We start from the raw sequence: 21,218 nt of genomic DNA, 5'->3' as shown, positions 1-21,218 counted from the left end.
ATCGAGCAACTTGCAGGTTAAACGTCCTTAGAGAAAGATTCAATATTACAAAATAACTATAATTGTGTGTTTCGTGATATTTAAATTGAAACCCAACGACATTTATTTTATGATTGTGAATTTACAAAAACTAGTTTGGGGTTCACTTCAAAACTGGATTTCTGAAAAAGACTTCTCCAACATTATAATATAACAGTATAAAATTTGGTATTTTAATCGAAATAATAATAATACAATCATTATTAACAGTAACATTTCTGAAAGTCAAATCATTCTAATTTATTTTCATGAATAAATTAACAATTAAAAAACCCCAATTATCATGATGTGAACTAAACAAGCTTCAGAAATAACTCAAAGTTTAAAGACGCTCTATTTGTTCTTGTTTTCATTTATTTATTTCAGTCATTAAGCCATGTTCGGTCTGTCACATATAGTGTGTCCATTGTTGTTACAGTAACAGCCAGACTTTGATTATAATTAAAGTTGAAAAAAATAAAATAATCTATAACAGTGTTTTACGACACTGAGTTGTCTTGACTCTGGCTCCAACGTACTCATACGTATCCACTGTGTTCAGCCTACATTTATTTTTGTGTCGAGTATTCAGTTATTTCTAAAAAAAACAAATTCTGAAGTTATTTGTTTCCGGGGGATTCAAAGGCACACAGAGCAGTAAATGAACGACAGTGCAGCTATACTAAAATTCAACCAAAGAAAAAGTCTCAACAAAGAATAAAGTGTCAAAATGCAAGCACGAATTTAAATTACAATGTTAAATAAAAAGTAGCCTATATTTTGGTTGTACTGGTTCTTTAAACAAATGTGCGCTCATGTTTTCTTCTACATAATGTATTATTTTTTAGGGTTGGGTGTTTTTTTTAACCGAGTTGTTTCTTATATCAGCCACGTTGGAAGATATTGCAGAGACAGACTGTAGACGTCACGGCGTAGCCTTACGCGATCTTACAACTGCAACTGACTGCGCCCCTACTTCTTTTTATTTTCGACCAATTGGAGAGAAGAAAGGGCGGGACGTATAGCGGATTCTAGCCAATGCTGTGCTACGTTCGCAGGAGGTTACGTAGCATTAGTCGCATCCGGGTGAGCATATCGAGGTAAGGAGCGATTGCTAATTCTGACTGAGACATAATCATGATTTGACAAATCTAGATATTTCATTAACCCTAGATTTAGCGACCACAGCTCGCGCATAATACACGAATACACGCACGATAGGAAATACAGAAATTTCCTCAAGTGTTTTAGTTCTTTACCATTGTGAAGCTAGCCGGCTAGCTCGTTAGCTTGAGCTCGAACCTGTCGCTTTAATCAATGTCCGGGTTTGCTTTGTCTCTCTTTTTTTAAGTCGTTTTTGCTCCTCATGGTTAAGCTGCGTTGATCTTTTTTCTCCAACAGGTCCGGTCTCAGGATTTGTACTTCAGGCTTGGTCTCTTGGACTTTAGGATGTTCGGGTCAGTTCGGATGTTGCTGCAGGTGTTGTGGGCCCAGATGATGCTCTGTGGGTGGGTTCTGGGCTCCGAGCTCACCTTCGAGCTGCCCGACAACGCAAAGCAGTGTTTCTACGAGGACATCATCATGGGCACCAAGTGCACACTGGAGTTTCAGGTGAGTTCGTAGGATTGATGTGGGGTGATCCAGACGACCTTATTAAGAACAGAGCCAGTCTTCAATAAGTCTTGAAATGGCCTCATATCAAATCTGTCTTACTGATGGATTGTGTTGTTTGTGGGGGGGGGGGTTTCGGAAAAAAAAAATTAACAAGTCGTCTGAAGATGCAATTTGTAAAGATATTTCTCTCACGTTTTATTTTCAGAGAATCTGGAGGTTAGAGCTTCTCATTGTGCTGTCGATTAAATGCTGCATCGTGTTGGTTGTATTGTTTGTGAAGTTCTCTCTCTTTGAAGTATTTGTTCGCAGTTTGTGTCTTTCATTTTTTGTCTTGGGAGGCCAAAATGCTTCCACTGTCATGATAACGCTGGCTTATTACAACTTACCTCCTCTGCTCTACAGCTGCTGATGCTTCACAGTATTACTGTGATTCAGTTTTCAGAGTACAGATTCGGAACGTGACACATTTGAATCGAGTTTTAACTGCCTCAAGATTAATCTTTACATCCCTAGTTTTGAATGAAAAGAAAATTTTGTTTTAAATATTAGAGTAGGATACTATTGCACGTTGCCTGACTGACTAAATGGCCCTTTGAGTAATTGAAAAAACCTTTGGGGCCTTTTAATATTTGTATTTGAGTACATCTGTTCTAAACTAAACTCAATAACACCCGTCTGCCTGTTCCCCATATCTGCCTTTGTGTTGATAAGATTAGCCTATATTCTCTTGCTATAGCTGAGCAAAAGTTACTAATTCTTTTAATTGTGTTTAGTCTCTGAGCTTGAACTGTTGCCACAGTTTCCATGCATGAATATATCTAGTGAATGTGTCAAAGTATTAGGTTTAATAAGAGAAAGTGGGATGTGGGCATTTGACATTTTTTCCTCTCATTTTCCATAGTCTCTGCTATTCCACACAAATTATACACCATGTGAATAAATAAACACATTGAATATTGACCCGATCTTCTCTTGTTTTTATGGTTTCCCAGGTGGTGACTGGCGGTCATTATGATGTCGACTGTCGTTTGGAGGACCCTGAAGGAACTACACTCTATAAGGAGATGAAGAAGCAATACGACAGCTTTACCTTTACGGCAGCAAGGAACGGCACCTACAAGTTCTGCTTCAGTAACGAGTTCTCCACCTTCACGCACAAGACGGTTTACTTTGACTTCCAGGTTGGAGATGACCCTCCACTCTTCCCCAATGAGAACAGAGTCACTGCTCTTACCCAGGTAAGCTGTGTGTGTAGGAGTGTGAGGATGCACGTTTTTGTGATAAAAAGAGAAAATGCTGTTTTTGGCTATCCATAGCTTTTTTCATGACCATTGATATTTACTCTACATTATTTACAAACCATAGGATGCATTTCCAGATTGCAAGTGGGATTGTCGCTCTTAGATTATTATATATATATATATATAACGTTTATATTGACCTGAAACTTAAAGAAATGTTGTTAAAGGATCTCTGCAAATTCCTCACTGAGCTCTGCCTGTTTAAACTGAAAAGAGGTTTAACCTGCTGCAAGAACTGAAACACCTGTCTAATGGGTGTGCTCAAACCTACTTACTCATATGTACACAATAACATCCTGGTTGGAGCAAATAGGGTTTCAGACTGGGGGAAAAAAAGTAAGATCCACATCATCCGGTGGTTAGTTTACCTGCACCTGTTTATTGCTTTTAACGCAATATCTCGTGTTTTTTGTGCCCATTATGTTCTCACGTGTTTTTTGGGTTTGTTTGTTTTTTTTGCAGTATTATGGAAGAGTTCTTAAACAATAGGCAATAAAGCTTTGGTTGCTACTGAGATATGTCCATTAAGTTAAACTAAATAAATAATACAAACCTTAAATGTTGTCCAAAGTGACCCAAAAATAAAAGGAATATTTTAGAAGTTTTGTTCATCTTTGAAAAAGGTACACATTATTGTCCTGCAATATAGTTTGGAGGCTTTTGAGCTTCAAATAAATGTATGAATTAAAGTTCGATTAGCTTCTTGTTACATGTCAATATTTAACCTCTATCAAGAGTCAGTCTAAATGTGTTGCATTGGTCTTATCCTCAATTTGTTTTCACATTTCCCAGATGGAATCAGCGTGTGTGTCCATCCATGAGGCCCTGAAGTCCATCATCGACTACCAGACACACTTCCGCCTCAGGGAGGCCCAGGGACGCAGCCGGGCAGAGGACCTCAACACTCGGGTTGCATTCTGGTCCATCGGTGAAGCAATCATCCTTCTGGTGGTCAGCATCAGTCAGGTGGTTCTGCTTCGAAGCTTCTTCTCTGACAAGAAGACTACAACAACACGGGTCGGATCCTAACAGCGTCTTAGCGCTGGTATCTGATTGATTACTTTCTTTATCTATAACAGGGCTCATGTGCATAACAGGTGTCAAAATATCAGTGCTGAATTTAAAACTATCAAACTGCTACGTCCTACAATCTGTCATCCCTGTACAGCACTGGTATTTTCACTAACATTATGCAAATCAGTCTTGGACTATGTTTTATGTGTTAAAACTGTTATTAAGGGGTAAAGAAAAACCCCTTAAGAAAGACTTGGTTATTTTGCTTGTAACTATTGGAGGGTAGTTAAAGCAGTTGGTTGTATAGAAAAAAAGGCACCCAGAAATACTTTAAATATTTGAGATAATTTCTAAACATGTTTTTCTGCTATTGGAGTCCTTTTGTACCCTTAACTAGCTTCACAATGCATTCTAATCTAGTTTATTCTGATATTTCCAAAAGAGTGGAAGTTGTGTATCAGAGTTAGGGATTTGTTTTCCTTATCTGAAGAGCATCGGGTCTTTAACGCCACTCAGGCAAAAAAAGGATTTTCACTTTAAGTTTCCATTTGGTTGTTTAAAATCTATTGCTTTTTTTTTTTTGCTTTGTTATTAAGCCTCACTGTATGGAGGCGAACAACTTTGTAATGTGTGCTTTTATCAGCTTTGTCATTTCAGAAGTTATTATGTTGTGGGCTGTACAGAGTTTGAGCCATCTTTAATCTTATAGTAAGTTGAAGTCATTTCAGAATTTAGAGATACAGATGGTCTCCCATTAAAACTGAACTATAAATTAGTTTTGGATTTGAGCTTAATTATCTTAAGATATAGTAAGGGACTAAATGATGTTAATTATCAAGAGAAAGAAAATGATATTGTTGTGATAAAATGACACTATGGTTTGTACAGCAACTTGTTATAAAAAACCCACTTTCATGTTCTGCTTCCTGTCAATGTAAAAATCAAATTCTGTCATTTCTGTTTGCAGTGTAACATCGTATTTATCTTTTGAGCTGACATTGTCCTCTTGGTTTTCAAAGCACTGTAAAATTTGCAAAAAAACAATTGCTTGAATATAAAATGATCTCAGTCTCTCCGAGTTGTAGTTGTACATGACATATTCATTCAAACCTTTATTTATTCTTGAAACAACACAAAGGTTTCCCGAATTTACACATATTGTTCCCTTAATATTATATATATTATATTTGAATCAATTAGTAGGATATCAGGATGGAAGATGTTGGCTTTTTATAACCAATTACCGGTAGGTCTTTTTGGAGGGGTTTTTCAATAAGCTGTGAGGGGAAAAAACTGAATATGCAAGATGAGATACAACGAGATACAACACTTAAACATAAGCTGCTTCTAAAAATGAAGCTCATAACGGCAAATAACTTAAAGATTCTTTTTATTTGTTACTGTGGCCGCTCTTATTTCCCTTATTGTTCCCACTATATGTTCCTTTTGCACTTTCAGTTTCAGGTCACTTTCAGACAAATTCAGCGCTGAGGCATTTCTGGGAATATGTTAAAGTCTCTGAATGGCTGAATAAACTGTTTAAATGTCATGGAGTTGAAGAGAGTTCATTGAGTTTTTGGTAATGCTTATTTTACCCTGTAGGGAGTGATATAATCAAGGCCTCCTCAGGTTCCTTATGCGGCCATACAATACTTTAAAGCTATTTTAATCCCGCAGTTAATTGAGGTATGTTAATGTTTTTTTTCTTCGTTAGCCCCTTTTTTCGTGCTACTTCTTTTTTTTCTGTAGATTTCCAGGTAAGCCAACTAATAAAACTGAAACGATCTCCTTTTTTGTTTTTATTTTAATGGGCGAAGCAACCGCCCACCAGCTCTGTGATTGGACGACGCAGAAGTCCAACCAGCTCTGTGATTGGACGACGCAGACGTCAATCATTTGCGCCGCTGGAGTAAAACAGGCTGCGTAAGGTTTTGACAGAAACTGAGTCGTGATCGTCCGCTCGGGCCGTGGGTGGATGAACGTCCCTGGTGGTTGTCTTCCCCTCCGTATAGATTAATGTACAACCTTCACGCTCTGGTTTTCATTGAAGGGGGGGTAACGTTTTCCGTGTCTTCGTCGACGTCTATCTGTGGACGAAAAACGAACTTCGGATTGTTTGGACACCAACCGTCGGTTTACGAGGCTAAGCTAATAAGCTAACAGCAGCACAGCGCTACGGGTGGGGGGTTGATTTTTTTTTCTTTCTATTCGGCCCCCTTTGAAAGCGAATACAAACACCTCGTTGGGAGTATGTTGAGACAGAGCTGATGGAGGTCGAGGCATGTCACTGGATGTGTGTCGGTAAAACGAGCATTAAAGAGCCCGTCAAGTGTGTGTCAGCTAAGCGGAGCTAGTTTTGGGGGTTAGCTTTTATTTATCAAGGAAGTTGACTAGCCACCTTGCTAACTCTTAACTCGGTCACAAATGTATTACTGGACCAAGGGTCGCCTCAAACGTCTGGGTTATTATTATTAAAAGAGTTCAAGATTCACATCACAAGCTGGTGTTTTTGAAAACTAAAGATACTTGCTGTGAATTTATTTCTAAAAAAAAAAAAAGGACAGCTTGTATTAGTTGGTTTAGAGCTAGTTGTAAACAAAGGGTCCATACTGTAGCAACGCTGCACACAGATTTGTCTCTGACCGTCTCTCTCACTCTCTGACATCTTTGACTTTTTTGATTTTAAAAATTTGTGAGGCAAACTTTTCAAACATGGATTTAAAGACAGCCGTGTTTAACGCAGCACGGGACGGAAAGCTCCGTTTGCTCCAGAAACTCTTGGAGAACAAAGATGGACACGAGGTGACCAAGCTGATGGGAGAGAAGACGAACGGGGCCACCCCGCTGCTCATGGCCTCCCGCTACGGACACCTGGACCTGGTCGAGTACCTGCTGGAGTGCTGCAGTGCTCCCGTCGAGGTCGGCGGGTCGGTGAACTTCGACGGGGAGACAATCGAGGGAGCTCCCCCACTGTGGGCGGCCTCGGCGGCGGGTCACCTGAAGGTGGTCCAGTCTCTGCTTGGCCACGGTGCCTCTGTCAACAGCACGACCCTCACCAACTCGACGCCCCTGAGGGCAGCCTGCTTTGACGGACACCTAGACATTGTGAAGTACCTGGTGGAGCACAAAGCTGATCTGGAGGTGGCGAACAGACATGGCCACACGTGTCTCATGATCTCCTGTTACAAGGGACACAAAGACATAGCGCAGTATTTGCTGGAGAAAGGAGCAGACGTCAACAGGAAGAGTGTCAAAGGTGAGCTGTGGGCACGTTTACACCTGACTCTGATGAGTGAGCTCCTTTAGTCCCATATCATAAAACCTTTAAAAGATAAACCATTAAGATGTAGTGTTTGTAGGATACCCAAGAAGAGAGACATGACAGGGACTGTGTTCTAGACATCACAAGTACCTTCAGATTACAGATCTAAATGTTCAGTTTGCTCAGTGGACATGGACGTGTCATGTAGACTTAACATGTATTTGAAGTGACTCAACAGAATAATGTGAACATCTGGTTTTACAATGGAAAGCTGCTATGACTATAAGCCTGCTCATAGTCCGTGGGTGTGTCTGAAAGATCTCATTCTCCCAAGATGGCATTTTAAACATACATGGAAACAGCTGTTGTTCTTTTTAAGGTTATTCACTTTATTCACAAGAAGTGGCTGACCACATGGTTCCTTTAAAAAAAAAAAGCACTGAAGCGATATTGTGCCTCAAACTAGACAACGAGAAGAAACCAGGTTTAAATGATCTTTTCTCCCTTTAGTTTTTGTAAGAAAACTTTCTTTTTATTGACGCATATTTCAAAGTACATGACATACATATCTTGATGTGCCCATATGTATCTACATGTAGATATATTGATCAAGCTCTTGTTCTGATTGATGTCTTCCCTTCTCAGTACACTCTTATCAAACACTTAAAATACGTCTACAAGCATTTTCTCAACAACTTTTTAAATGAGACCTTAAAACTTGGGTCAAACCTTCAGTTTGTTTCCCTTCTCTGAGAGCCTCCTGACTTCTTTTTTTATTTTTACATTTGGTTTGTTCTTGTTGATTCCTGGATCACCTCATTTAGGTACCTTGTTGTAATAAAAAAACATTGTAAGTATAGAAATGTGCCACTCACTTCACCTGACAGAAAAAGAACAGGAGACCAGGTGCTTTATAGTGCACAAAGCAATGCTTAAAATTCAGCCAGTACATATCATGTGTGTTGATTGAGGTGGAAACCTCCTCACAAGCCCGTTCTTCTTCAGACTGTTGCCTTTCCAATAACAGCTGAACCAACAGGAAAGAGCAGATGTTTAATATTAGATAGGAAGCGGCACACATCCAAAACAATGGATGTTGATTTGATGGAGTGAGGCAACACGTTAGAAGAAGAAAGAAAACCTCCATGGAAGCTGATTTTTTATTTTTTTTTAAACAGCCTAAAAAGCTATATTCTGCTCTCTGTTTAAGGCCCAGACACTCCAAGGAGATCATCGCCGTCTCCCTAGTTTTTGTGATCTGTCTGACTCTGTCAACCTTTTTTTTTTTTTTTTTGGGCTGATTCGACATCTTGAATCAGCATCAGTGAGAGCAATCTCTGATTGGCTATTCAGCAGTTCTATTTATCTCCAGCTCTCTACACAAGTTCAGAAAAGCATGCTCTTGAACCCTTGAGCACGCCGCTGTAGTACCCATGCTTTCACCCATCAGTGCAGTTTCATCTTATTTGTCGCCTCTGTCTCTTCTTACACTTTTATCACATTCTCATTTAGTGGGCTACCTATAACACGAGTTGTGCACCAAAGCGGTGTGAAAATTGTCTTCTCGTAACTACTGCCGCCTGCTGGCACGGACGGTTATTTCCTCTCACACCTGCAGAATGTACATGGTGGTTGGCCATCGCTGTTGTCTTTGCGGTGTGTTTCTCGTGCGACTTTTTGGCCAAGACATGAACTGGTCTGAGGCCTTCGTCACCACTGGTTCTTTACCTGCTTGGTGTGTCGGGGCCTGAAGACGCACACGTGGTAGTTTATTTAATCTCATGCAGAACACCTCTTTGTGGGGTGCTCGACTTATCTGGATCTAAAGTTGACTAACTTGTGATTGAGGTGCTGTTGCGACCCGCATTGGCCGTATCATAAAGTGCTCCTCTTCCCACTCACTCCCAAAGGTAAAGCACATGAATAACCAACATTTTCAGTTCCCATTGTTGTCCCATACTCCCATAAAGAGTATTAGGGCTAATTCCTTGTTTTGAAAGGATTTAAGTTAAGGATTAACTTATGTTGTATGTTTACTGCGTATTATCATCCACACAGGCAAAACCTTCCCAACACGTCAGAAATATTCATGTGGAACATAATCTCTTCAGGAAAGTGTCGACTCCTACAGAAGCTGCTTTTAATGATGGCTCAGAAAATATAAATAAAACAGAAGTTAGTTAGCTTTAATGTGTAAAAACATGGACTTTTGAATCACTTCAAAGCATCTTGTCTTCCTACAATGTTTACCCACGGACTGTTTGTCCATCTCCAATAAACTAGGGCAAAAAGTACAGCACTACTGCCCTCAATTTTCTCCTTGAAGAGTCGCAGGAAAAAAGAATCTGATCAGCTTGTTTTTATATATATCCAGTATAGTAAAAACTACACTGGATATATTAAGTTCCAGACTTAACCCCGTTTGTTCTCTTCTACCTGGATATGGATCAGCCTCAAGGTACTGAGAGTTGTCAGTCTAGAATGATGGATGTTATATTATTGATTTTTTTTTTGTCGACATTCACTTGTTTGTGTGTGGGCTGTTTTCTTTGATCTATCCGATCAGGAAGTGTTCCCACAGAACCGTGACTACGCAGGTTTATCTCCAGGAAGTACCGGCTTTGGCAACCTTTTTTTTCTCCAATGTTTTTGTTGAGGATTGACCTGGATTCTCAGGTTTGAGTGGCTATTTTGGAGGACAAGAAGAGGGAAGATACACTGAGGCCAAATAGTACTATAACTTCAGACTTTTGACAGTAATTCTTCAGGCTCCTTGGCGATGTCCAGTACTGTAATCATGTGTTCACCACAGTGCTTTACCTTGATAAATTTGTCCATAATTAGAGTGCACTGCAAGAGTTTAGCACCAAAGTAGCTGTTCTACTTACTCTGACTAAATGCACATATTAGTTACCTTGAGTACATTCACTCAGATAAGATTAATGTTTTGGACTTTCCCACTGCGGATCAATAAAAGATAATCTTAATGTTCCTGAACAGAGAGAGCAGCTAACCTGGTGTGTTAGAAGTAGAGAAGTGTTATTGGAACAGGAGTAAACATGTGAAGGTTTGAAATGAGCTCTATTGTGTTGATGGCTGTAAAGAACAACACCGTGTCTCACCTACGATCCGACACACCCAGCAAGAGAGACAAACAACAAAGGACTGTTTGAATATATGGCTCATTGTGAGAGGACGGCCTATTGTTGGACAGAGTAATCCGTGCTTTGGTCGTCACTGTACCAGGATTTTACCAGGTTCTTAATATTAAAACCGTTTCCATACAAATGCATCTAAAGTAGTAGCCCTGGGCATTCATTGTTTGGGGTTATTATTGTTTGCCTACAATGAATAGGGCCGCTGATAAGAGGAAGGAAATGGCAGGAGGAGAAATTGGAGGATTACATGCGGCAAACGGCTGAGGTCGGATTCGAACCCACTGCACAAGGTTTATCGCCTCCTCACGTCCTAACCTTTAGGCTGTCTGACGCCTGTAAAATCTTGTTTTTAATTACCTCAACCTTACAAGCAACCTCTTGCACACTCTTAATTGCACAAATACATTTTCAACTTTCTGTCAAGGTGCATTTGAGGAAGCGAGAGCTGCTTGCTCTTTTATTCGCAGCAGCTTCGTGTTAAAATAGGACTGAATCATTTATAGAGCATTCCTGCTTTTCAATACTGGAGAGTGTATTATTTTAAAAGTACCTCGTGTTACAAGTTTTGACAACCATAATTGGTGCGAAGCTTTTTCATCATTTAAAGTCAGAAGGCTGCAGCAGTGTAAAACTTGTATTGAGCAGGGACATGAACCGGAGCCAGGGACAGTATGAGCTGCTATTTTCTATCAAAGCGAGCAGTGTTTAGAACAACACGCACTGACTGTAAGCATGGCGGCTCCAACCTGAATGGGTAATCACTGGGTGGAAGAGCGAGTGGAACTCAATGACTTGATGAAAGCATCCACAATAATTGTGGTATCAGCTGATCTGCAGCCATTTCAAATTTATTCCGAGAGCGAGGAGGACAATATGCTGAGTGATCAGCTGCACGAGTAGCTCGACGGGAGCTCTCTGGGTCTTTATGTAGAAAAAAAAAAAAAAGAGCATTTCACTACTGTTTGTTGCTCTTCTTCTGATTTAGTTGGAATATCACACGCTAGAAATACGCTTTGGCGCTTACAACCCAATCTTACCTCAGCCTGTTTATCAATGTTTAAGAAAACACGTCTTCTACTGGTGAAAGTATCAGCTGTAGTTTATTGAGCTGTGTGTTTCTCCTTCTAGGTAACACTGCGCTTCATGACTGTGCCGAGTCAGGCAGCTTGGAGATCATGCGGATGTTACTGCAGTTCGGAGCGTCGATGGAGCAGGACGGCTACGGCATGACGCCGCTGCTCTCTGCCAGTGTCACAGGACACACCAACATCGTAGACGACCTGACGACTCACGATCAGGTACAGGCGGTTTGTCTGCATAGGCAAGTTTTGGGCGATGATTCGTATGAATACAGATGAGGATGAAAATCTTTTTTGCCTCTGTAGACGAGCCCGAAGGAACGAATCGACGCCCTGGAGCTTTTAGGAGCGACTTTCGTTGACAAGAAGAGGGACCTGCTCGGAGCTTTGAAGTACTGGAAAAGAGCCATGGACCTCAGGTACACGGACACTACCAGCATCGTGCATAAACCCGAACCCAAGCAGCTGATCATGGCATACGACTACGCCAGGGAGGTGAGTGTCTGTGGGATTTTTTATTTTATTTTTTATTTTTTTGGTTAAGTTAATGCTACCAAAGTGTTGTTCTGTGTTGAATACTCTTTTAAAAAAAAAAAAAAGTTAAAATCTTTGTAAAGTTAGCACACACAATTAAGAAGCACTCACATCTAGAGTAAGAAAGACAAACTAGTTTCAGCATAACACCGAGAACATGACGCAGCTGTCCATTCCTGACTTTGCACGCCCATGTTTTAATCCTTGTAATCTTCTCAAGGTAATAAATGGCGAGGAGTTGGACGGGCTGATATCGGACCCGGATGAGATGCGTATGCAGGCGCTGCTCATTCGTGAGAGAATCCTCGGCCCCCAACACCCGGACACGTCGTACTACATCCGTTACCGAGGAGCGGTGTACGCTGACTCTGGGAACTTTGAGCGCTGTATCAATCTGTGGAAGTATGCGCTCGACATGCAGCAAAGTAACCTGGACCCCCTCAGCCCCATGACAGCCTCCAGCCTACTGTCGTTCGCTGAGCTCTTCTCCTTCATGCTGCAGGACAGGGCCAAGGGGCTCCTGGGGACATCGGTGTCGTTTGAGGACTTGATGGGAATCCTTTCCAAGAGCGTGCTGGAGATTGAACGTGCCGTTAAACAAAAAGGACCCATGCCTCCTGACCCTGCACAGCTCAGCAAGGCGCTGTCAATCATCCTGCACCTTATTTGTCTTTTAGAGAAGGTGCAGTGTACTACAGAGCAGGACCACTTCAAGAAGGAAACCATCTATAGGTGGGTTTCCTGAATTTACAACTTGTCTTTTCAGAATTGTTATTTTTAAATGTAGAGAGACATCCTAAGTCTGTTAGTTTAAAGGAAAAAGGAGATCTTTTGTGGCAGCTCTTTTCTCTGACCTCATTTCTGAAAATGTGTTTTTCACGCTCTGTCAGTCAGGTTCCAGAAGCATTTTTACAGCAAACAGCGGAGTGTCAGTGTGGCTAAAAAATGCATTTCACATCTTCTACATAACATCAATTCAGCTTGATTTCTCAGTCAGATGGGATATTGTCTCGTACTTGTGTAGCACCGTGACAAAGATGTTTGTTATTCATTGTCTGTCTTGTAGCTGTTTCTTGTCTAAAAGCTGACCTCTCTTCAGGTTCCTGAAGCTCCAGCCGTGTGGTAAGAACGGCTACAGTCCACTACACCTCGCAGTCGATCGCAACACCACGTGTGTGGGCCGCTATCCCGTCTGCAAGTTCCCCTCCCTCACCGTCGCTTCCATCCTTCTAGAGTGTGGGGCGGATGTGAATTGCCGAGACGAGGATGACAACAGGTCTGTATGTTTACAGCTGTCATAACATGCTAATCTATCTCCACTGAGACGGATAATGACTAATAATGCTAATGAGAAATACTCAAGAAGATAGCGCTCAAGACTAACAGTCTTCTGTAGGAACAGGGGACGATGGGTTAATCTGGGATACAAAGATCTTTTGGGGATTTTCAAGGTTTTAGTTTTTTTTTAAATCTCTGAGCAGATTATGAAGTGAAGTAATGGTCGACTGTTCCAGACTGGAACATCTATGTCTGCACCAGAGAATCTGTAATCTGTATTTCCCATAAAACTTAAAAGCATCATTGTATTATGACCAGCAATTATCTTTGTAGATACTTTCACTGTCCATTAAACAAAAAAATAATGAGTTCAGACCAGTCAGCTTGTTGGGAGATGAAACTGCTCGGAGGCGTCAGAACTGAGCACAATTCGTTCACGCAGTTAGATGCAGGCTCACAGCAGCTGTGGCTAAAGGATATCAAATTGTGTGTGTGTGGCTAACACTAGCAGTGCTCGCGCTACAAGACATTGGTCGTCTTTGCAGGTTGACTTTCACTTGTCTATTCTGGTCACACATTGGCATATATTCCACTTGAACCTGACACAGCCTTCATACAACTCTATCTCCACTTTCTACATCATAAAAGCTGCCAGGCTGAGCCACTCAGTGGGCTGTCACTCTGTACTGGTTTAAATCCTGGTAGTAACCACAGCTTTAGCTGTTGCTAGTTGTGTTACAGCTTCCATGCAGCATTTGTCTGGCATTAAGAGGCTGCATTTATATACATCTAATACTGACTTTAAACTCTTGTACCAACCTCGACAGCGTGACGTTGAGTCGTTTACTCTGCTTATTGCGTACATCCCTTTTTATGACAAACCCTCGCTGAAATATCTTGTCACACATTCTAATTCAACTCTTTTTATCTCGTTCCACCCTCCAGTCCCCTTCACATAGCTGCGACGAACGGTCACCCTGACATTATGAACCTGCTGATTTCATGCGGGACTCACTTCGACAGCACCAACGCCTTCCAGCAAACGGCATGCGACCTCCTGGACGAAAAGGAGCTGTCCAGGAACGTCATCCAGCCCATAAACCACACCACGCTGCAGTGCCTCGCCGCCAGGGCCATCATCAAGCACAACCTTGATTACCGGGGAAACATCCCAGAGAAACTGGAGGCCTTCGTCTTGCTCCACAGATAATGAATCGTGAAGGAGTAGAGGGGAACGGATTGATTAAAAAGACATGGCGGTGTGATTACGTTTGAGTGGATGACGGAGTGCTACAGTTCAACACCTGACCCACAAGGTGTCTAAGGAGCTACAGACAGAAACGTGTGGGTTAGTTTTGCATATTCAAACTGCTTGGAGATTAAGACTCGTACGAACAAAAATGTCCTCAGTCAACGAAAATAAACGGAAGACGATTGAGACGATGAGTTCCCATTTTCTCCCTCTGTTTGCTCTCTGCACAGCTCTGACTGTGGGAGATGTATCAGGACAGGAGTGAATTGCAACTTGGACAAACATAGTAGTATCTCGGGATGAACTGAGCGAGAGGTTTACATAATTTTGCTTTATAAAAAAAGAATAGATTTTTTTTTTTGCATATTCCACTATGCTATTTATTGATTGAAACTTGAGAGATTTTTCTCCATGCTGGCTCCAACCCGGCCTCAACTTCGCCTGCTTCTCTCTTCTCAAAGCAAGGATTGAAGCGTTTCTACATTTGCTGGGACTTCAGGTTATTTTTATTTTATTTTTTTTTATTTTTTTTGGTCCCATCACTGTTGCCAACAGTCATGGACCCTTGCTAAGGTTATCATAATGTTACTCCTTTTTTTTTTTTTTTTTTTTTTTTAAGTTTTACAATACATTTAGCTCTCTTCATGCAAACCTGCATCTGCCACGTGGTGTGGAGCCTAGACTCATTTTGTTATCAAAGCTTTACGAGAAGGTTTTTAATGTCTGCGAACACCGTAAGTGCTTTATTCTTCCTATGCACAGGCTAGGCTGTTGGAAAGACAGACTGTTGTATTCTGTGCCGGCACTCGTCTGTGCAATATCTCATGAGTTTTTTTTGTGTTTACCTCATTGCTGCCGTTTCCTCAGTGCCCCTTTACTTCTCTCAAAGACGCTAAAGAGGGTACAAAACCATTGTGCTGATTGTTGTAAGATGAGGGAATGATTGAGTGAATGTGTCTGTTTCTGTTTAAGAGTGTGAGTGATTGTTGTCTGCAGAGTGGTTTTTGTTTCTTTTCTTCTTTTTTTTTCTTGTTCTTTTTTTAGCCTACACAAATGATTGAGGACAACGGTTTTGGTTGACGTGCGGCAATTCCATAATGCACACGACTGCCACAAGAAACCACAGCAGCCAACCTAACTGTCTACAACAGCCTGAGAGTGTGCTGGCTGGTACACAGAAGTGACCTCTTAACATTCATACATGGCTGACCTTTTTAAAATGCCATCTTTCTTTTAATAATCATGATCAAAAAAAAATCTGGGGTAGGTTACCAACATCATCCCACTGTGCATGTGCAGCAGCAGCAGCAGCCACATATCAAACAACCAGTCATGGCAGAGAACCTTTCATTTGATCATTTTGTACAACTGTCCTTCATTTCTATGGGAAGTGAAGATGCAGATGAGTGGGAGGACGCCTCGACATCTACACTAGTACAGCTTTGTGAATTATCTTGTTTGCACATTAGCTTTAGATGTGTGCGTTGAAAAAAAGGGCTTTTCATAATTTGTAGGATTTCATATTGCAGTCTATTAAACCTGACAGTTCAAAACCAGACATGGAAAATGTATGAGGACTCCCAGGGCAACATGATTTGAATCTGCACTTTACCACAGCGGAGATAAAGATTTGATACGGCATTAATCAAGTTCATGTCTTAATAACCAGTTTGACAATAAACCCATGTTGCACTTGTCTCCTTGTCCACATGTCTTTTCTTCCTTATTTCTTGTTTTAAGAATGTGTGCTCATGAGATCTGTTTACACTAAACACAAATATTTAAGTTATTTAAAGCTCCTATGACAAACTTACAAAAAACCTCATCTAATCGTGCTTCTTTAGACAGTCAAATGTGACACTAATTGTGAAAGTGAAATCAGTGTGCATCTCTGACACCTCCCACAGTGCAGCCACTCAAGGTGTGAAAAGATGCAGAATAAAAATAATCAATATTCTGCCGGATGTTTGGGCTAGCTTTTGTAGATAATAAATCAACAATCCTTTCCATTTCTGATTTATAACCTGTTAATACTCCTCATGGGAGCTTTAAGTTCTGAAGCTTCATTAAAAAGAACAATCTTGGTTTCCTAACATCCTTGAATGTCTTGTTTTGTCCACAAGCCAAAGATGCATTTTACCTTCATAGAGGAGTAAAGATAAAGGCCTTTTAAGAGATCCAAAATAAAGTACTTCTATTTTTTCTTTCAATAAGGACTTAAACTAGCAGTTGGTAATCATTTTAAAAGTTGATGCAGTACACGTTGCCTTGACCACTTAATTTGTTTGCTTCTGTGCCTGCTTCAAGTATTCAAATTTCCAAATGCGTATCATTACATTTCCAGACTGTTCCAGTCCATGCTCTGGCTTCTTTTACCTCAGGAGTCCCCGCGTGGTAGTGTCACTCTGGTTACTTGATCTGGGATCAGGCACTCTGAGGACCCCTCAGACTGGAATGTATCCAGAGCAACCTTTGACATTGCAGGGGAAGTTGCTCATGTTTTGCATTCAGTTGCTTCCAAGAACTGTCCCAAATAAAAACATGCTGATTTATGGCGTGTTTGTTCAGCAGTCGCGGCTTTCAGTAATAAAAAAACAACAACGGAGGCCGACTGGATGCTCTCCAGAGAACTAGGGTTGTTTTTCCTTGTTGAGAGATTGACATTATTTACCTACTTGGTGATAAGAACCTTTTGCTTATACTACAGGGAATAACAAACCCAGCCCAGCGAAGCTATTCAGGACAGGCATCACATTATGTGCCACAGTAACTAATACACGGTTAAGTTCTTTTTGGAGGGGTGCAAAGACAGATTATGAACGATAACCACATCGGGCTAAAGCATTCATTATATTAATATTGACACGGCCAATTTAAGACATGGGAAGCTTCTACCACCTTAACAGAGATTCTGATATGGATGCTATAATTGGGTTATAAATCTCCGCAACTAGGTCATGCATGCCGAGGGTGACCTTTTCGCCTATGTGTGTAAAACCACTTAAGAATGGTGAAACGTATTCCCTAGTGGTGGACTTTCTCCTTCTGTCCCTTTTAAGGTGAATAATGTTAGACTTTGTGTTTCAGTGTTGATTTTGTAAGATAAGATAAGATCAGATATCTTTATTGTCAATGTACAAGTACAACGAAATGCTGTTAGAGCAATCCAGTGCAACAGATGCCATGTCAAAGTATAAAAAGATAATATAAAAAGAAAATGTGCAAATATACAAACACTATAATCAAATTTACAAATAACCAAAATTACACTTTAACCAAATTTAGAAATGAGAGTTCAAGAGTATGAATATGGGTCATATAATGTCTAAATAGACAGTAGCAGCTAAATATACGTGCGGCTTCCTCCGCAAACAGGGACAGAATGGCCATGTTCTTGTTAAAATGGGACCGCAGACAGTAAAGGTAAAGAGGTTCATTGGAAACCAGTATTGATTACGGTCTTCATTATGCATTTCTTACGTAACATAAATCCCAATGTGTTATGTCTTGATCATCAACAACCTCAAATGCAAAGATGAATAGGTGATTTTCCCGCCCCTTCTTTCTCACACTGAGATTCTCACCACCTGTTTCCTCAACAAAAAACAAAAAAAACCTCTTTCCCTGTAAGTCTCACCTCTTCTGAATCCTCTCTGATGAGTCACTGTTACAGGATCTCTTGCAACGCAGAGAGTGGGAATTTCTAGATGAGTCACAAGCGCTGTGTGTGTGAACTTGGTTTTTTGTGGGAGAGCGGAGCAGGTTTGGGTAGGTGATGTTTTGCCCCCCCCCCCAGATGTGTTATCATCAGAACAACACACACTATCTAATCTAATGATCATACTGCTTGTCTTTCATCCTGGATAATGGTTTGTTTCACTAAAACCTGTTTGAAAGAGAAAATGAAATAGACAAAGGTGCACAGAGGGTGTTTGTTGGGGTGTGGTTAACTTGCAGGGCAACTCTGGGAAGCGTCATTGAACTGACCTGCTTTGCTTTATTTAAGCCACACCCAGAATTAAACGCCATAAATAGCACTTCTAAAAGGTGAAAGAGGGCACATGGTTATTAATTTTCACCGAGTGTTAGCAGTAGCATCTTACTGTGAACTTTATCAGTTCACCCACATCTCTATAACTCATCTTACTTCCCGACCTCTGAGTTAAGCAACCTAAGAGTTCTTCGGCATCTCAACATCACCCTTTGACGGTAACGGTGAAGCATAACGTGTAGGTGTTTCTGGGTCTCCTTGCTGCGAACAAGTCGAAGCTTGTCAAAGAAAAGTGTGAAACATGTGAGTGTTCATGTGGAGCAGACCCACTTAACACTTGAAATAGAGGTTAGCGGTGCTGTCAGCCCTCAAGACGTGTAGACATAATGAGGGAGAGATAAGACGAGGTGCAGAGCTAGAGAGGAGTGCAGCTGAAATGAGCTCGGTGCCTCATTCAAGTGTGTACGTAGGAAGACTAGCGTGAGCATAACAGCCAGATTTTCTAGAAAAAGTCCTTTGTCAGCTCAGCAGGGAGGGGGTGGAGTGAGTCAGAGGGTTTGCCCATGAGGTCCCAGCCATGAAAGTGGCAAGAAGCTACCTTTATTGTTTGACTTTGAAAAAGATACAGACAAAATCAGCACAGGAAGTTATTTGTGTGTTACAGGATGAAGAGAATATTAAACAGATGAGTAAAGTTAAAGCCTTTTGTTGTGCATATGCAACAAAAAAAAAACATAAAAAACTTAATCTTGATATATCCCATGGTTCTACTTTACCCACTACTTTCTCTGCATTACATTTATAATTATAATATATATTCAAAAAGAAAATATGATAAAAGCAAGTCATTTCCTTTCTATCAGTTTTGTTTGTTTGCTGTTAGCTTCCTTCGCAAGTATGAAATGTTAGCTTATGGACTGTGCTAATGTCAACAAAAGCAACAAAAATGTTTGGCGAGCCAGGCTAAGATAAAAGCTAGGTCAAGGGAAAACTATAGGAAAGGTTTTGCAGAGTATTTGATTCATCTAAAGACCTTCAGTTTGTCTTTTTTCGGCCAGGCTTTTGCTAGCTTAAAATGTGGTAATTAAGCAATACCACAGTTCTGTTGGGTAGTGGGCCCATCAGAGAATAAACCTTCATAGAGGCAAATAAAGTGTTTTTTTTATTTGGGTCAAATGGGAATAATTCAGGTCCAACAAGGGTTGTGTTTGCGGAGCATCTGATACATTTATAGACCTTAATATGGCTTTGTTCGCGTTAGCCTTAGGCAAATATTAAATCTGTATATTTTTTAGCCAATTAGCTTTTCAAGCCACTGGATGTTTGTAGTCAGCCAAAGATAAAAGGTGTAATGAGATCATCCAATAAGAGTAATTATATGACAGTTTCTTTGTGCTGTCTAAACTTCAGGGCTTCAGATGATGTTATTGTAAGCTGAAACTTTGATTAGATTCAGCAAAAGTTAAGATGAATTTGATCACAGCGGACTATGCGTCTGGATTGTTTTTCATTTCTTCGGTCTTAATTGCTTTAGGATGCAATGCTTAAATTAAGGATATCCAGATGTGGAAGTATGAATATTGCTTATGATTTCGAACTGAAGGAAAAGTTCAGACACATGAGATAAGTAATAACATTTCTCTCAGTGACTTGTCTCTAACATATGAAAACTGGTTTTTAGCAACTCAAACCCCAAATGCTGGTGTGTTTGCTCTCTGCTACTCCCACCCTGAAGAAAACAATCTGTGTTGACCGTAGTCAATACAAATGGGCAAAACCGATGTCTCTGGCTTATAAAGTAATATATGTTTTTAATAATCTAGATATTTGTATGTAAACTTTGTCATAGAATTCAATGTACTATACCTTTAATAGAAGTCAGAAAACAGAATGGTTTAATATAGGAAGGCATGCCTGAAACAAAGCCATTTTAACTGCTAAATTTTGTCATTTTCACGGCCTTTTGGCAGCACTGTCAGCTCAGCCTACTTCTGCCTTGTCTATATTTAGGGATGAATAATGCCCAGTTGGAAAGCTGTCCTACATTAGACATGTTCCTCCATCTCTGAATACCTTCAGGTGAACTCAGTCACCAGAACACCTCTTATTCCCTGTCTCCAAGTGCCACTCAATACATTTCAGTTCTGCAAGTTTTTACTGACATGACAGTCAAGTAGAATTATGCTTCAGTAGATTTCTCACCGCAGAAACAGCAGTTAATTATGCAGAGATTAGGCCTTTTGTCTGTTTTTATAACAGTGTCTAGTTTCTCTTTCTACCTTTATCTGTCGCTGTCATTGTCTGCAGCTCCTTGTCTGCCGCCTCCTCACTCTCTCTCTCTCCCTGTCCTTGGTGACTACAGCAGCAGGAGAGACATTTTTATTTCCCTTTATTGATGAATTCTTTGGGTCACGACTCCAACTCCTGCACACTGTCGAACATGCAGAAATACATTTATTGGCAAGGTTCCAGTACTAGACTTTCACTAGACGAACATTGACGGTCTGCATGATTGAGGCCACAAGCTAACTTTGGGGTTTTTGTAAAAGAAAAAAACAGCAACTACAGAAGCCCTAAATGACATGAATTAATTTTTTGGATAACTTAACTTTTCTGTACAAAAAAATTGGTTTAATTTCCATTGTTTTCCATATTGCCAACACTGACATGGTAAGTTTCCGCTTTCTTTGTTTGTTTTGTGTTTTTGCATTTTATCC

At 40.6% G+C, this 21,218-nt stretch overlaps 2 protein-coding genes across 2 annotated transcripts; both read left to right on the top strand.

Annotated features, from left to right (window-relative positions):
- Positions 1-1,010: 1,010 nt before the first annotated feature.
- Positions 1,011-5,025, top strand: tmed7 (transmembrane p24 trafficking protein 7). Its single transcript, XM_079370041.1, has 4 exons — positions 1,011-1,118; positions 1,420-1,629; positions 2,625-2,870; positions 3,726-5,025. The coding sequence occupies exons 2-4, from the start codon at positions 1,468-1,470 to the stop codon at positions 3,960-3,962; spliced, it is 645 nt and encodes a 214-aa protein (XP_079226167.1). The 5' UTR covers positions 1,011-1,118; positions 1,420-1,467; the 3' UTR covers positions 3,963-5,025.
- An 805-nt stretch (positions 5,026-5,830) lies between these two features.
- fem1c (fem-1 homolog c) lies at positions 5,831-16,206 on the top strand. The gene is made up of 6 exons (XM_079368449.1): positions 5,831-7,203; positions 11,496-11,665; positions 11,753-11,941; positions 12,201-12,712; positions 13,080-13,256; positions 14,204-16,206. The coding sequence occupies exons 1-6, from the start codon at positions 6,660-6,662 to the stop codon at positions 14,466-14,468; spliced, it is 1,857 nt and encodes a 618-aa protein (XP_079224575.1). The 5' UTR covers positions 5,831-6,659; the 3' UTR covers positions 14,469-16,206.
- The last annotated feature ends 5,012 nt before the right edge of the window (positions 16,207-21,218 follow it).

This window comes from Symphodus melops (genome assembly GCF_947650265.1).
Source record: "Symphodus melops genome assembly, chromosome: 1".
In the NCBI taxonomy this organism is placed as follows: Eukaryota; Metazoa; Chordata; class Actinopteri; order Labriformes; family Labridae; genus Symphodus; species Symphodus melops.
This window is presented reverse-complemented; position numbering and strand designations above follow the sequence as displayed.

Coding starts and splice junctions, on each gene's coding strand:
- tmed7 (XM_079370041.1), top strand. CDS start 1,468: ATGTTCGGGTCAGTTCGGATGTTGCTGCAGGTGTTGTGGGCCCAGATG. Junction 1,630..2,624: donor AGTGCACACTGGAGTTTCAG/GTGAGTTCGTAG, acceptor ATGGTTTCCCAG/GTGGTGACTGGCGGTCATTA. Junction 2,871..3,725: donor GAGTCACTGCTCTTACCCAG/GTAAGCTGTGTG, acceptor CACATTTCCCAG/ATGGAATCAGCGTGTGTGTC.
- fem1c (XM_079368449.1), top strand. CDS start 6,660: ATGGATTTAAAGACAGCCGTGTTTAACGCAGCACGGGACGGAAAGCTC. Junction 7,204..11,495: donor CAACAGGAAGAGTGTCAAAG/GTGAGCTGTGGG, acceptor TTCTCCTTCTAG/GTAACACTGCGCTTCATGAC. Junction 13,257..14,203: donor CGAGACGAGGATGACAACAG/GTCTGTATGTTT, acceptor TCCACCCTCCAG/TCCCCTTCACATAGCTGCGA.